Below are 17316 nucleotides of genomic sequence, written 5' to 3'. Positions count from 1 at the left end.
TTAGGGCTGGATGGATGAAGTGGCAAGAAGCGAGTGGTGTGTTGTGTGACAGAAAAATTCCAATGAAGCTGAAGGGAAAATTCTATAAAACAGCCATAAGACCGGCTATGATGTACGGAACTGAATGTTGGGCAGTGAAAAAGAAAGAGGAACAACGAATGCAAAACAGCCATAAGACCGGCTATGATGTACGGAACTGAATGTTGGGCAGTGAAAAAGAAAGAGGAACAACGAATGCATGTGACGGAAATGAGAATGCTTAGATGGATGAGTGGAGTGACAAAGAAGGATAAAATTAGAAATGAGTATATTAGGGGAAGTCTAGGGGTGAAACCAATTGATGCCAAAATGAGAGAGCATAGGTTAAGATGGTTTGGTCATGTTCAACGTCGAGACGTTCACCCAATACGAAGAATAGCTGAAGTGCAGATTCCTGGAAGGAGTAGGAGAGGAAGACCAAAGAAGACCTGGGGGGGGAGACGATAAGGCAGGACATGTTGGTAAAGGGGATTAACATTGATATGACCCAAGATAGAATTGTATGGAGAAATGCAACTGTTGGTTGGAGTTGGTTGTAAACCTCTCACCTGATCACAACAACCTTGTGCAATTTCCGAGCAAGGATGACATACATCCACATGTGATATTTATAATCTTAAGACATCGACTTAATGTCGACTACTATATAGCATATAATGTAGCAATAATGTTATTTAGAGGTTTTTATACCTATTGAAGTGGCTAGTTTCAATTACTTGTACACTGGACGTTTACACTGATGATGGTCAGTTTGACCGAAAACGTTTTGTACTTCCACTCCCTTGTGGATAAATTTTAAGAATTTTGATAAATTCATATACCTATATACAACAGAAGTGTTTACTTCATTCCACGTTGTTTTAACGAAGGTATACAGCCAACTACAGGGTTTACCCTTTTAAAGTTTTATAAAATACATAATTGCATGTCAAAAAATGCGCAATAACTGCCTCTTAAAACCCACCAAATTTTATTTGCATATCTCAATCGGTTTTAGAGCAATAAATAAATCGTTAGTGTGTAAGAAAAAATTCAACATCCTGTACCTCGGAAACGAAGCATTTGCAGACGTATGTTTATAAATCAAACGGCCATTACTTTTTTATGCAGAATTACCCCTTAAAGTTTGTCGCACTTATTTAAGAAACACCCTGTATTGAGGAAGAACATGGCTAGTTGTCAAAGTACCTAACTTTTTCATTATCCAACATAAGTGAATGAGACAAAAAGCAGAATGTTAAGAAAGGCTAAGGCTACAATTGAGTTTTCATTTCAATATTTTTTAAATGCTAGGATATTCAACAGGGTGTTACGAACTTTCAGAAAAAAAAACACAGTATTATTGTTACACCCGGTATACAATGACATTTACCTGTTCAACAACACTATTACTACATCGATATTCTTAGAGAATAAAACTATAACATATTCAGATCAGAGAAAAAATCACTAAAATCGGACAACAGGTTTAGGATATTCGAGACATCAAAAATGGCCCATTTTTAAGGTGTCCCGATTTTTTTGGCCAGGAGTGTATATTGGTTTTGTTTTTTGCTTTACTTTATTAACTTATATTTTTTATATTGACGAATTATCTAATTTCAGAAAATTGTATTTGTTATTGTTATTTTTTTGACTCTATGTTAAGCTTTGTCCATAAAATTGTATAATTTTCAGTGACAATAAAGCATATTTCTATTCTATTTTATTGTTATTTGAGACTCGAAAGACTGAATGAACTACATCTACGATAAATATATGCTTACCTGAGACTCCCTATAGTAAACCCATGTGCATTGGTGCTCCGATGCTTCGAAGACGAAGACACGTCATACCGCGAATTCATAAAATCACTGGGAGTAGTAAAAGCTTTCGTTGTAAAGTTGGACGCATCTTGTGGCATCGACTTTGGAATATCCATAGTTCTATGATGTTTGTCCTCCTTAGCTTTATACTCTGCGATGTGGTGTTGCTTGGTAAGATCCCTCGCGTCCGTGTGTGACTTAGGTGTCTCAGAATACGGCTTAAACATCTGAAACTTCGACAGATCTGTTGGCTTATCTATCTGTTTGCTGAGATTCGCGGGTTTGTCGTTGTGCAACAAATTATCCAACTTAGAAGCCCTTTCTTGATGGTGCAACAACTTATCTTCGTACTTCTTGTGCTTATCTCTTTCTGAATGCGATGAATGTCCATGTCTGTCTTTGTCAGAGTACGATTGGTAGCTATGCTTGTCTTTATCTGCTGCATACGAATGTGAAACATGTCTCTCCTTATCCGAATAGGAATGGGAACTGGGCTTTTCTTTGCTGGAATACGACGAAGATTGTTTTTCTTTGTCGACATAAGTGCTCTGAGCAGGAGTGGAATGCGCAAGGGCAGCAAATTTTTCCTTGTCTACGTAAACGTGAGAACTAGATTTTTCCTTGTTTGAATAGCTATGGGAACTATGTTTATCTTTACTCGAATAACTATGAGAGCTGTGCTTTTCTTTATCTGGATGACTACGTGAACTATGTTTATCCTTTTCTAGATAAGCGGGTGAAACACGTTTGTCTTTATCTTTCTCCAAATAACCGTGAGGAACATGTTTATCTTTGTCTACGTATCCATGGGTAACGTGCTTATCTTTCTCCATATAATTATGAGAAAGATGTTTATCTTTTTCTAAGTATCCATGAGTAACATGTTTATCTTTCTCCACGTAACCGCGGGAAGCATGTTTATCTTTCTCTACGTATCCGTGGGGAACCTGTTTATCTTTCTCCACATAACTATGAGAAACATGTTTATCTTTCTCTACGTATCCGTGGGGTACCTGTTTATCTTTCTCCACAAAACCCTGAGAAACATGTTTATCTTTCTCTACGTATCCGTGGGGAACCTGTTTATCTTTCTCCACATAACTATGAGAAACATGTTTATCTTTCTCTACATATCCGTGGGGTACCTGTTTATCTTTCTCCACATAACTATGAGAAACATGTTTATCTTTCTCTACGTATCCGTGGGGAACCTGTTTATCTTTCTCCACAAAACCCTGAGAAACATGTTTATCTTTCTCCACAAAACTAAGAGAAACATGTTTATCTTTCTCTACATACCCATGGGAACTGTGTTTATCTTTCTCTAAATAACTAAGCTGCGCATGCTTGTCTTTTTCTGCATAGCCATGGTCGCTATACTTTTCTTTTTCTAGGTAACTAGGCGTACTATGTTTATCTTTATCGGGATAAGAGGCAGAACTATGTTTGTCTTTATCTGGATAAATCATTGCACTATGTTTATCTTTATCGGGATAAGAGACAGAACTATGTTTGTCTTTATCTGGATAAATCATTGTACTATGTTTATCTTTATCGGGATAAGAGACAGAACTATGTTTGTCTTTATCCGGATAAATCATTGTACTGCGTTTATCTTTTTCGGGATTCGTGTGCTTATCTTTATCTACGACTTCATGGGAGCTCTGTTTTTCCCTGTCTGGATACGATTGTGGGATTCGTTTGTCTCTTTCTGTATAACTATGAGGGATATGTTCTTCTACCGGGAATATATGTGTGCTGTACTTTTCTTTTTCTACTCCTGTAACAAAGATTTTATTTATAGTCAAATAAGACAATGTAAAATAGAGAATATGTTAAGACAAGTAGTATTTTTGTGTGAGAAAATACATAAGAGCGTAGGCGCAAACTTTCGGGCCAATGCTTTTTAAATGCATTAATTTTTTTCGAATTCTGAGAAAACTAACAAGTACTTTTGAAAAATTTAAACGCAGAATGAAAGATTACATTATTACCGAGTGCTGAAAGTCCCTGAAAACTTCTATAATGTTTATTTCAATAAGTTACAGGGGGAAAACAAAGAGAAAAGTGAGTGTGATCTTTAATTCCAAAAATTTCATTCAAAAGATCTAACAATAAAACACTGAAAACGTTTGTTTTCTATACTGCCACAAAATTTATTACAACTATGTGACTACAGCTGTTTCGGCAGAGTGCCTTTCTCAAGTGATTTAGATTACTATGGGTTTGCCTTCTTAAATACTTTACCTGACGAGGTTGAGGATGGGGAGCTGTTCGTCTCGAGTTGGTCATTCAGAATTATATCTGTATTTTTCAATTTATTAATTTCCATAGATTCTAATAAAGATAGCTTAAGGCCTTTATTTTGAATATGCAGAATTTGAAACTGTTCATTAAAAGAATGATTATGATCTAGAAGGTGAAGTGCGTATGTAGAAGTGTCTGTTTTTCTATTGTTGAAAGCCCTTTTGTGTTCTGCTATCCGTTTGTCAAAGGTTCTGCCAGTTTGACCGATGTAAGTTTTCGGACAGTCACCACAAGTTAGTTTGTAAACACCGCTCTGTATTTGTTTTCTCTTTCGGCTCTTATTGTTCTTAATATATTTGCTTAAGTTGTTGTTAGTTCTGAAAGCTGGTGTTATTCCTTTCTTTTTTATGTATCTGGCTATATTTGTTGTTATCTTGCCAGTATACGCTGTGAGCTCGTACGTAGAGGGGATATTTATAAATTCGCGAGCGCCAGTAGTGGCAAGTCTGTAAACGTTTACCGGAAATTTGACATAAATGTCAAAGTCATTAATTTAAAATTAAAATTAAAAACATTAATTATAAAAAATATTAGTTGGTCAAAGCTGTGGTATATATTTTTACCTTAAATATACTTACGTTTTAAATACTGAATTTACGTTTTTTTATGTTCCGTAATATGTAATTATAAATTAATCTATTAATCTTAGCGCCATCTACACGATAATTGTGAAAGTATCCGAAGTAAGAAATTAATATTTCATCAATAGAACGTCAAAATGATTAGCAAAATCCTAAAAAAATCTGTTACAATTTAATTACTTTTTAGCGTTGTAAATATTAAGCGATAACAATTAAATAATAAATTTAAAAATTACCGGTGAAAGTTGAATTAGTAATCCGCCAGGAGCGACACCAGCGAAGCTCAGAGCGTATATGTGATAGAGCAGAAGGTACTGGGTTCTTTCTGTGGTGGTGGATAGGCTAATTTCAGGGTTTTCTTATGGAGTTTTTAGTTTAAAATTTTGTTAATTGTTTGTTCGTTATAGCCATTGTTTACTGCTATTTGTTTAATGATGTTCAGTTCTATCTCGAAGTTATTTTTTGACATGGGAATTTCTGTCAGTCTATGTATCATGCTATGCGAATTTGTGTTGTGCAGGATGGGATGAAGAATTGTGTATAGTTGTGTCAGTATGGGTAGGTTTATGATATCCACCACAGAAAGAACCCAGTACCTTCTGCTCTATCACATATACTGGCAAGATAACAACAAAAATAGCCAGATACATAAAAAAGAAAGGAATAACACCAGCTTTCAGAACTAACAACAACTTAAGCAAATATATTAAGAACAATAAGAGCCGAAAGAGAAAACAACTACAGAGTGCTGTTTACAAACTAACTTGTGGTGACTGTCCGAAAACTTACATCCGTCAAACTGGCAGAACCTTGACAAACAAATAGCAGAACACAAAAGGGCTTTCAACAATAGAAAAACAGACACTTCTACATACGCACTTTACCTTCTAGATCACAATCATTCTTTTAATGAACAGTTTCAAATTCTGCATACTCAAAATAAAGGCCTTAAGCTATCTTTAGAAGAATCTATGGAAATAAATAAATTGAAAAATACAGATATAATTCTGAATGACCAACTCGAGACAAACAGCTCCCCACTTCTCAACCTCCTCAGTTAAAGAATTTAAGAAGGCAAACGCATAGTAATCTAAATCACTTGAGAAAAGCACTCTGCCGAAACAGCTGTAGTCGCACAGTTGTAATAAATTTTGTGGAAGTATAGAAAACAAACGTTTTGTGTTTTATTGTTAGATAAAATGAACTTCCATCATCGGTTGAATAAATCAACCATTCAAAAGAAACTTTCTGTCTCTTCTAAGGTACTTGCGGCCCTCGGTAATAATGTAATCTTTCATTCTGCATTTAAATTTTTCAAAAATATTTAATATTTTTTTCAGGATTCGAAAAAGATTAACACATCAGTAATTTGCAGTGTAAAGAAAGAAAAAGTAGGCATAGCCGCAACACATTTGCGCCTACGCTCTTAAACAATTTTTGGTTTATTTATAATGCAATCCTCATGACCGTTTTTGTTTATTTATAATGAAATCCTCAATAGAACATCACCAATTCAACTTTAGGGCAGTCAATGAGTGTATTTGGCTCCGAATTCCATCCTACTACATCGATTTACTTGATATTTTCACAGTAAGTAGGGAATAGCTTAAGAAACTAAGTCTACCCTATGACGATGTGCGCTTTTATTTTGGGGGTGGTTTCCACCCCTTTTTCGGGGGTGAACATTTTTTTCGTTAAAATAGCCACGGAAGAGGCTGGAGAACCTAATTCTAAGCAAAAACTGTTCTATAATTATTTTTTGAATACTTTTTGAGTTATTCGTGGTTGAAAATTGGCCATTTTCATTAAAAAATGACACCTTTTCGGACGGATTTTTGCGAATACCTTAAAAACTATGCATCTAACAAAAAAACTATTCAAAATATTTTTGTACCTTATAAAAAAAGAAAGAGATTCGTTTCTTCATAAATCTTCTAGTTATAATACAAAAAGAGATATGGTAGGTGAGAAGAGTTTGTTTTTTTGGTGCATGTTCAAATCGGTGTATTCAACTTGAAATAACAGAGAAACGGTCGATTTTAGGTGTATAATGATACTAATAACTTTTGTAGTGCTTGAAAAGGCATTTAAAATGAGCAATATTAAATGTGGATTACATTCAAACTAAGCGAGATATGCTAAAAAAAAATTGATGACTAATGTATTTTAAGAAGAAATGAGAAGTATATTTAACACCTCATCCATCAGAATTAAAATACATCGTTTTGCTTTTACAATACTTTTTATTATAGTATTATTTGTATGTCCAAAAATTTGGACTGGTTTAAAATGGAACGGTTTTTGAAAAAAATAAGATCAAATTATACAGCGCATTTTTAAATTTCCTTGAAAATCTTCTTTTTCTCCATGTAACTCGAAAATGATAAGAGATACGAAAAAAAGATAACACACAAAAGTGTGGGGATCTTTTAGATATAAAAATTTCGTTTTTATTTTTCATTACTGTATCTCTTATCATTTTTAAGTTACATGGAGAAAAAGGAATATTTTTAAGAAAATTTAAAAATGCGCTCTATAATTTGACCTTATTTTTTTTAAAAAACCATTCATTTTAAACACGTGCAATTTTTTGAACATAGAAATAAAATTATAATAAAAGGTATTGTAGAAGGAAAACGATGCATTTACATTCTGGTGGATGGGGTTAAAATTACCTACCTATCATTTTTTCTTAAAATACATTAGTTATCAATTTTGTTTGCAGCATATCTCGCTTAGTTTAAATGAAATGGATCTTTAATATTGCTCATTTTAAAGGTCTTTTCAAGCACTATAAAAGGTATTGATAGCATTATACACCTAAAATCGACCGTTTCTCTGTTATTTCAAGTTGAATAAAGCAATTTGGGAATGTACCAAAAAAAAACAAACTCTTTTAACCGGCCATATCTCTTTTTGTATTATAAGTGGAAGAATTGTGAAGGCAAGCGTCTCTTTGTTTTTTTTTATAACCTACAAAAATGTTTTATATAGTTTTTTTTAGTTAGATGCATGGATTTTAAGGTATTTGCGAAAAACCGTTCGAAAAGGTGTTATGTTTCTTTGAAAATGGCCAATTTTCAACCACGAATAACTCAAAAAGTATCGAGTTTAAAAAAAAAGAATGTGTGTGTACTTTGTACGCACGTAAGAAGTTATACTTCTATTATTATGATTTCAACGAAATTAATATACTTAACAGGTTATTTGTATTTTATTTAAATATTAAACTAACTTTCTTTACCAACCACTTTTAAAATTTTTTTATTAAAACGATACCAAAAATATATATAAAAAAAAGAATATGAATCGTCCGGGATTTGAACCCGGGATCTCTTGATCTCCGGTCACACGCTCTACCACTGAGCTATATCCCTTTTGCTTTGACAGGTTACAAGATTTCTCATACATACTGACAAATTTAATAGACCAAGTGGTATACAAAAATACTTTATATATCCTTTTATATATAGAACACATACAGATATAAATAACACTAATATATCCTTTTATATGATATAATATGATTTATTTGCGCTGACAGCGCTGATACATACATATCTTGAAAGATTAGCAACGAAATACGTACGGTCTGTGTGCGCATGCGCCCGGCATTAAAAAATTTCACTCTCGATCGTAAAGAAGATAACTTCAAAAATTATAAAACAGTTTTTACTTAGCATTAGGTTTTCTAGCGAATTCCGTGGTTATTTTAACTAAAAAATTTTGATACTTGAGAAGGGGTGGGAACCACCCCCCAAGATAAAACCACACATCGGCATAGGGTAGACTTTTAATTAGGAGATAAGTAGAGGCTATTTACAAAATTTCATTAAAATCCATGCAGTATGATAGAATTCGGAGGTAATATCCTATTCTTGCTCCCCTTGACTGGCGTACTTACCTTGTTTGCTTTTTTCGGAGTACGACGACTGTCCGCTGGCCTTTTCTTTGTTCGGATACGAATGATCAACATGCTGAGCAACTTGAGGTATGATTTCGGCATGAGGTAGACGTTGTTCTTCATATGACACTACTTTCGGTTTTTCTGGAATGTTCCGTTCGATCGAAATATCGTCGGCGTATGGCTTAAACATCTCAGTTTGCTTCGGTTGTTTTTGATAAGTCAGAGGTTTTCCCTGTTCTGGTTTCACTTTATTGACTTCTAGAAATTGAGAATCGTCACTGACAAGCTCGAAGACATCGCTCTTATTGGGATGTATCGATAGGTCAGCGGGTACATCCATGGGATCAACCTTTGGCGGACTGGGATGCTTAGTGATAATCTCCAGATCTTTATAAGAGTTGGAGTTGCTTCGCTCGTCTTTCTCTTTAATTATTGTGATATCAGGAATCAAATGGTTCTTTTTTGCGCTATCGATCTCACTATTATTAACGACTTTGGTAACAGTAAGGCTATTAGTAATTTCTGGCTTTTCTGTGTTAGTTTTGCCATTGGTGACGGGCGTTATAGAAAGATTGGAATGTTTCACTGACTTGACGGTGACTGTACTGCTACTCGACTGCGAACTGGTAGAAGAAGGGGGCCTAGAGTTATCTTGCATGCTATTGATAATTTTTGTCATGACATTCACGTACATCCATCCCACCGGCCACATCGGTATGATTTGCTTTCTTAAGTAATCCATAATTTGCTCTTCTAGCAAGTTATCTTTGCATTTACCCTCGAGGGTCAAGCAGCGTTTCTTCAAACTCACTACGTCCTTTAAGAATTTCCTAAAAAAGCAACATATTAGTTTGTTTTAAATTAAACTCATTAGTCCATTGAAATGTTACATTTAGTGTTGCATTTCTTAGAGGAGTCAATTTTATTTTTTTTAATGTGTAGGGGGGTTCAGTAGAAGCTTAAGTTCAAGTTTTTGGGGTCGCCGCCCTTGTCCCTCGGCTGCCATCTTGGAAAAAGGGGTGCAAAAGGCTTTCGCGCTGTATCTCCTAAACTAGCAACCATACAGAAAATTTAATTACACATAAAATGTAGCAAATTAAATTTTCTACAATTTTATATCTATTACTTTTTATATTTCCAAGTGACCAACAAAGAAGTTATAAACAAAAATAAGAAAAAACTTTGTAAGAAGTTTCCTTTTGGAGGTTATAACTTTTTTTCCGTTCATTTTACAATAAAATAACATTATAGCGATTTACAATAAAATAACATTATACAATAAAAATTTCATTTATTTATCTAGGTTTTATAGCGCTCCAAACTTGACCAGATTCTCGAATTCCCATAGGAATACAATTATTAAGCTATTTTGACCCTTTTCCCGCCCACCTATGAGGTAGAGTCTGGAGGCGCGTTTTTTGTGCGGTATTCCCAATAGGCCTAATCCATGGACAATTTCTAGACAAAATAATATTATTTATTATTATATGTTGCAAAAGATGTATCATAGTTATTAGGTTTGTTCGTAGAACGATCAGCAACCGTTGCCAACCGTCAGACACAAGCGCGTTCGTAGTCTACGAACTCGAACTGTTAACTGCGCAGCGCCAACTGTTAACTGCGCATGCGTCTGATGGTTGGCAACGGTTGCTGATCGATTGGATCGTACTACGAACAAACCTATTATTCTTTCCTTTTTTTCGATGGTCCAGGCCGCGAGTCAAGATCTGAATCAGTATCCGAGGTGAATTTTTGTGGTATAATGAGAGTTAGAGTTGGCGTCATCGTCGGTAATTCATCTACTAATTCATTTTCTTCAATAATGTTGATATGTCCACTATGTTACTGCAACTTTCACCACCACAAAAGAGGCACACTGCTGAACATTTGTGGTCTGCTTTTCGGCAACCACATGCACTTCCAGTTTCCATTGCATCTGCCAAAGATGAATTTCATAAGCTCGGGGGTACTGGAGGCTTGGAAGTTTGGATTGGTATCCAAAATTTTACATGCTTTTTCCAGCTCCAATTTTCTGGATCACAATGTTTACCGAGCAATGATTGAATCTGGTGATACACACGGAGTCTGTGGAAACGGGCTGTATCTTGTGTTGGAGGAAGTGAGAAGAGATTAAATGCATTTTTTGTCACTGTTTTAGCGAATCGTTTGTATCTCAGGGTTTCCAAACAACAGTGAGTAAAGATGGCTCGACTTTCCCACTGACAAATAATTTTCCCCAGATGTTTCTTACAAATAAAATAACCACCACTCATGAAGCGCCCTTACAAAAAAAAACACAAAATGCTTATCTAATCACAAAAATATAAATTTACCCACAAGACTCTCAATAGTATTATCTATAAAACTCAAAATACTTTTCACAATTTTTAATACGACTGCACGTGGCCAAATAGGTAGCACAACTGTAAGAATAAGTTAAGTAGAGTGGGACCGACTGCTGTGCCAAATAGGATAAATTATAATAATAAAAGTAATAGCAAGCAGATATTCAGTCCGGTACGGAAGAAAAATGACGTAACTGCAAATTTTTTCAATTCCTGTTTATTGCGCAATTAACTTCTAAAATACTATGTAAAGATGATACAAAAAGACCGAACTGTAAAAATGTACTGAGTTACTATAGGGTAGTTGCGTCGTTATTGAAATACGCGCTATGTTACACCTGGTTTCAGATGCATAATGACGCAACTGTAGATAGGGTTGAAAATGGGGCGATTAAATTAAAATAATGAAATTCGAACCAATATCGATGAAAATAAAAGCCATCGTTGTCAAAAAACAAACGGCATACCGATGCTCCTGGACGATTACTCTTCATTTAATCTCTATTTTAAATATTTAAAAATCGTTTTTTGTTCTTCTGAAGAATTTTGCACTTTGCGGTTGCGTCATTCTTCTTCTGGACCGGCGAATTTGTCGTCAAACAACTTCTTGGGGCTTTTCTATGCTTAGGGTTTTAAGTTTTATAGTGGGGAGAAAGGTCAAAAATAAATTAATAATAGCATAGCAATGTTAAAATTATAATAAATTGTATGAATTAAATAATATTAAGATAGAAAAGTAAGCCTAACGTTTTGTTTTATTGTATCCCTATGAGCATACGAGAATCTGGTCAAGTTTGGAGCGCTGTAAAACCTAGATAAATAAATAGAATTAAACACCTTTATAGTGGAAATTGTTCGCTGAAAAACCCTCTACAAAATTGCTATATTGTTATAATTGTAAAATGAACGGCAAAAAAGTTATAACCTATACAGGGTGTAACAAAAATACAGGTCATAAATTAAATCACATATTCCGGGACCAAAAATAGTTCGAATGAACCTAACTTACCTTAGTACAAATATGCACATAAAAAAAGTTATAGCCCTTTGAAGTTACAAAATGAAAATCGATTTTTTCGAATATATCGAAAATTATTAGAGATTTTTTATTGAAAATGTATATGTGGCATTCTTATGGCAGGAGCATCTTAAAGAAAAATTATAGTGAAATTTGTGCTTCCCATAAAAATTTTATGGGGGTTTTGTTCCCTTAAACTCCCCCAAACTTTTCTGTACGTTCCAATTAAATTATTATTGTGGTACCATTAGTTAAATTCAATATTTTTAAAATTTTTTTGGCTCTTAGTATTTTTTCGATCAGGCATTTTTTATCGAGTTATAGCTTCTTTTTTAATATGTTTACATAAAAATTTTATGGGGTTTTTGTTCCTTTAAACCCCCCAAATGTTTGTGTACGCTTCAACTAAACTATTACTGGGATACCATTAGTTAAACAAAATGTTTTTAAAACTTTTTTGCCTCTTTGTATTTTTTCGAGAAGGCAACTTTTATCGAGATATGGCTTCTTTTTTAATACGGTTCAAAATATACCTAAAAATGTAAATCATACATAAATTTTCATATTATTACCAAGTCTCGATAATCGTAGGTACTTAACCATATACAAATATGTGGTGGATTTGACAAATATTCAAAATATCTCGATAAAAACTGAATTTTCGAAAAAGTACTAAAAGCCAAAAAAGTTTTAAAAATATTGTGTTTAAGTAACGGTACTACAATAATAATTTAATTGGAACGTACACAAAAGTTTGGGGGGGGGGGGTTTAAAGGAACTAAACCCCCATAAAATTTTTATAGGGTGTCCAAATTTCACTATATTTTTTTGTTAAGGTGCTACTGTCATAAGAATGCGATATGTCCATTTTCAATAAAAAATCTTTAATAGTTTTCGATATATTGGAAAAAATCGATTTTCATTTTGTAACTTCAAAGGGTTGTAACTTTTTTTATATGCACATTTGTACTAAGGTAAGTTAGGTTCAATCAAACTATTTTTGGTCCCAGAATATGCGATTAAATTTATGACCTGTATTTTCGTTACACCCTGTATAAAGCTATAACCAAAAGGAAACTTGTTAAAAAATTTTTACTTATTTTTGTTTATATCTTTTTTGTTGGTCACTTGACGATAAAAAGTAATAGAAACAAAATTATAGAAAATTTAATTTGCTACAGTTTACGTTTTATTATATTTTCCGTACGGTTGGTAGTTTACGAGATATAGCGCGAAACCTCTTTGCATCCTTTTTCCAAGATGGCGGCCGGGGGACAAGGGTGGCGACCCCAAAAACTTGAACTTAAGCTTCTACTGATCCTCCCTTCACATTAAAAAAATAAAATTGACTCCTCTAACAAATGCAAGGTATGGCCTAAAAATGTAACATTTCAATGGACTACATGCTTTCTACTTACTTAGTTTCTTCAGACCACGCAAACTTCCTTCTGGGGAGCTTCAATGATTTCATATCTTCGTTATTATCACCTTTGGGAAACCTATAAAAATTACAATTAAAAACATAGGAAAGAATTTTACGGTAAAACCTTACTTTTGCATGATTTTTTCGCTCTCTTGCTGATACTTCTCTTCCAACATCGGCATTATGGCAGCAACAGATTCTTTCAGCTTGTTCTCCAAGATCTTCAATCGCCTCTCGCTGTCTTCCAGATCTAGAACTCTAGCACGACGCGTTAATGTGTCTTTTGTACAATTCACGTACTGGGAAAGATGCTCGTAGACTTTCACCCTTGACGATTTACTTATGCTCTTGCTCCTTTTCTCAAGACTGAAACAAAATATGAAAAAATATAGTATAAATAATATAATATTTAGATTATCAAGACACAGCCGGTAGAAACACGACTCGACATAGAGAGGACAAAAAAATTGCTCGAAACAGCGGAGATGAAAACCCTTCGAAAAATCGATGGTAAGAATCTATGGGACAAAGCTAGAAGTACAGATATACGACGGAGGTGGACAACATTAATAATCGGGTAAGAAACAAAAGAATAGAATGACCACATAAGCCGAATGACCTAAGATCTATAACAGGGGTCACCAATTACTTTCCCTGAGGGGCCGTTTCGAAAACCTATGACACTTCCGGGGTCCGGATTTAATGCTACCTGTGTCTGGTTGTTCTGATTCGGTTTCCTTGCTGATTCTTGTTAAAAAATATCCCCTATAAACAAATCAGAAGGGTGTCGGGCGAAATTTTTGGGAGCAAATTGTTTAACAATTTTTTTTAACAAAATCAAAACATCATCTTTTTTGCCCCCGAAAATATATTTTTAGCATTTTTGGGTCATCTTTTGCAATTTTTTCAGCACAAAAAAGATCTTTTGCCATTTTCTCCAAACCTAATAGGTTTAAGCATTTTAAAATCTGAAAAATACGAAAATAAGCATTTTTTTTTAAATGGCTTTGGCGGAGCCAATTAGCCAGACTTGTTTGTGATTGATTGCAGATTCATAGTCATAAATTTCTTATTTCATAACATAAGTACATACTACAATATTATTTGTAGATACATAGGTACATTGTGTTGCTTTTTTTATTTTGTTTTTTTTTTTTAAATTATTTTACTGTTTTTTTTTAATATATATTATAATTTGTGCTAAACACTTTTTTTACTTTCTTTTTTTTTATTTTTCTTTTCTTTTTTATTTTTATTTCATTTTTTTTTATTTATTTTTATTTTATTTTGTTATTATTTTACTATGTGTTTTTTTTCAAACCACATTAACAAATTATGTCTAGTTAGTAGGTATATATTAAGTAGGTATATAATAAGCATTTTCGAAGCTTGAAAACTCATGTTTAAATTATTATTTTTGCGAATGTCAAGTACCTAAATTGAAGTTTAAACATTCAGTTTCAAGATTCTAATAAGTAATCGGGGCTTATTTCAATTATTTAGACTTATACCGTTGTTTTTAATTGTTTATTATGCGCGTTCACTCGACCCTTAAGCCGCCGCGTCTCTCACTATATGGCGCGTATCGCACTATTCGCGGTGTTCAAGTACTTGGAGGGGATACGAGAAACGATCGTGCGCGAATAGCGGAGAAATGTTGCAAATTTTTAAATAATTCATATTGTCAATTGAAATTGTCAAATTGACGTATATTTCATACCTACTGTCATTGAAGAAGAAAAATTATATCTTGCTCACAATATTGATATCATATGCAATTATTATATAAAAGTATATTTAATTAATAAGTAATTAATTGTATTTTGCTTGCCGTACTGCATTTTAATAACTAATTTTATTTACTACATACAATTGTTTACCTTTTAGTAACATAACCTAAATCGTACTTTTTCTTCTTATAATTTTTTTTGGGCTACGGTCTTGGCAATTATCCAGCAACCAGGACCAATATGATTGGCCAATATAATTAAAAGTGCGAAAAAAGTTGCCGAGCTATGAAACCAGGTGTCGCTTTTCCGAACTTGCACGGTCCCAATATGATTGGCGTATTTAATTAGCACATTGGCAATAATTAATTGAATAAATAAATAGATTATTAAAAAATGATGTTATTAATAAATTATAAAATTTTAATAAATGTCAAATATTTGTTGAGTTTGGTGCAACTGATTCTCATTAGGGAGTTGAGATATTCATCTGCTAGCTGAGATCTGTACCGATTTTTAATAAAGTTCATTCTTGATAAAGCGGCTTCGCACACATAAGTTGAGCCAAACATAGTACACAATTTCATGGCCAAACATTTTCAATTGCAAAACACTATATTCTGAATTTAATGGCGGTCCGCACAAAACTAGCCCACGGTCCGGATGCGGACCGCGGTCCGCTAATTGGTGACCCATGATCTATAATACTGTGCTTGACTATGAGCTGGTAAATATATTATTAGATCACTGTTGCGTAAAAGACGCTTCTACGTTGTGCTAAATGAAGCATGCTCGCATGGAAAGAAGAGCAGATGGAGAAAAAAATTGCCTACCTCAAGGAAGCGTTCTGCCGCGGTCCCTATTTAACATAGCGATCTCGGTATTGCCGTAAAAGGTAAAATACTCACACAAGTGGAGTCGACAATGGAAGAGGCTTTAAACATGATGTCACCTTCCTACAAACAAAACTCATTAAAGCCAAACCCTACTAAAACCCAAGTATGTGCATTTTATCTCAAAACCTGAATGTATCTGGGGAGGGCCAACGTTTGGAACATACTGCTAGGCTTAAATATCTTGGGAGTGCTACTAGACCGGTCACTAACATATAAATTCCACTGTCAGAGTACAAGACAAAAGGGTTTATATGAGAAAACCTCCGGAAACTTGCAGGGAGAAAGTGGGGTGCAAACCCTCAGGTCTTAAAGTCAACACCTGAGGCCTTATGTTTCTCAACAGGGGAACATCTACGAAAAGCGATTATTACAAGAATACATGACGAAAATTTCGTCATGTTCAAAATATATCCATTTGGGGGCAAAGATGGAAAGATATGGACGCACTGAAACAGAAATCGAAGAACGAATCTTAAAAGGAAAAAAAATAGGCGCACTAAACTCACTACTCTGGTCAAAAACTCTAAATAGAAAAAATACAACTATCAATATAACTTTCAAAAACTTACTTTAAAAGCCACGAGTTGACTTCCTTCGTGAAGAACGCCTTTTTACCCTCTCCTTTATAATTTAATGCTGCTTCCTTCATCTTCGACACCAAGTCTTCTATATCTGCTGGTAAATTTTCTGGTAACTTCACCATTTCCTCTTTTTCTAACCTAGTAAGCTGTGGCTTGTTGTCCTTTTCCTTATTCAATGAAGAAGGTTGGGAATCTGAAAAGAAAAAACCATTAAACAATTTTACAAGTAAATAAATAAAGTAGTTCTTTGCTTTATTCTTCAGAATTATATTTTTGATCAGACATCAGTATCATCTTCGTTGGTCGGCCTTATGTGTTAATATTACTCCAGGCTGTGGGTGAAAAATAGGTCGATTTCAGGATATAATTCAGGAATTTTTGAAACCTATCAGGTGTTGTAAAGGACGATGCCAGGAATAACTTCTACTAAAATGTGACCAAAAATATTGTGAGCTTTTTTTTATTGCGATTTTCATTTGTTAAATTTGCAATTTTTAAAGATTTTTAATTTTGCAGCTTAGGATATTGATTCTAGAGAAAAACTTTTTAATAGATAATTGTAGTAAATTAAAAAACCTACAATTTGAGCTATGGTAAGTTTAATTTCGTTTATTGGTTATTGCAAAACAGCCTGCGAAAGGTCCAAAATAGCCGTTTTTTACAATTGCGTTATTTATTGTACAAATA

At 33.9% G+C, this 17316-nt stretch overlaps 1 protein-coding gene across 9 annotated transcripts in view; it reads right to left on the bottom strand.

Annotated features, from left to right (window-relative positions):
- Window positions 1-17316, bottom strand: part of LOC114340356 (uncharacterized) — an 80502-nt gene that overhangs the window by 11148 nt on the left and 52038 nt on the right. The window contains exons 6-12 of one of the 9 annotated variants that reach the window (XM_050652080.1): window positions 16618-16822; window positions 13555-13791; window positions 13421-13501; window positions 8637-9469; window positions 2990-3624; window positions 2858-2923; window positions 1806-2791 (exon numbers count right to left, since the gene is read on the bottom strand). In XM_050652080.1, the coding sequence (XP_050508037.1) occupies window positions 1806-2791; window positions 2858-2923; window positions 2990-3624; window positions 8637-9469; window positions 13421-13501; window positions 13555-13791; window positions 16618-16822 (3043 nt within the window). Of the gene's footprint in view, window positions 1-1805; window positions 3625-8636; window positions 9470-13420; window positions 13502-13554; window positions 13792-16617; window positions 16823-17316 lie in introns of all 9 variants that reach the window. The other 8 variants (XM_050652100.1, XM_050652063.1, XM_050652070.1 and 5 more) reach the window with 8 other exon arrangements.

Source organism: Diabrotica virgifera, chromosome 1 (assembly GCF_917563875.1).
Source record: "Diabrotica virgifera virgifera chromosome 1, PGI_DIABVI_V3a".
Classification (NCBI taxonomy): domain Eukaryota; kingdom Metazoa; phylum Arthropoda; class Insecta; order Coleoptera; family Chrysomelidae; genus Diabrotica; species Diabrotica virgifera.
The sequence above is the reverse complement of the archived record's forward strand: the minus strand, read 5'-3'. Positions and strand labels throughout refer to the sequence as shown.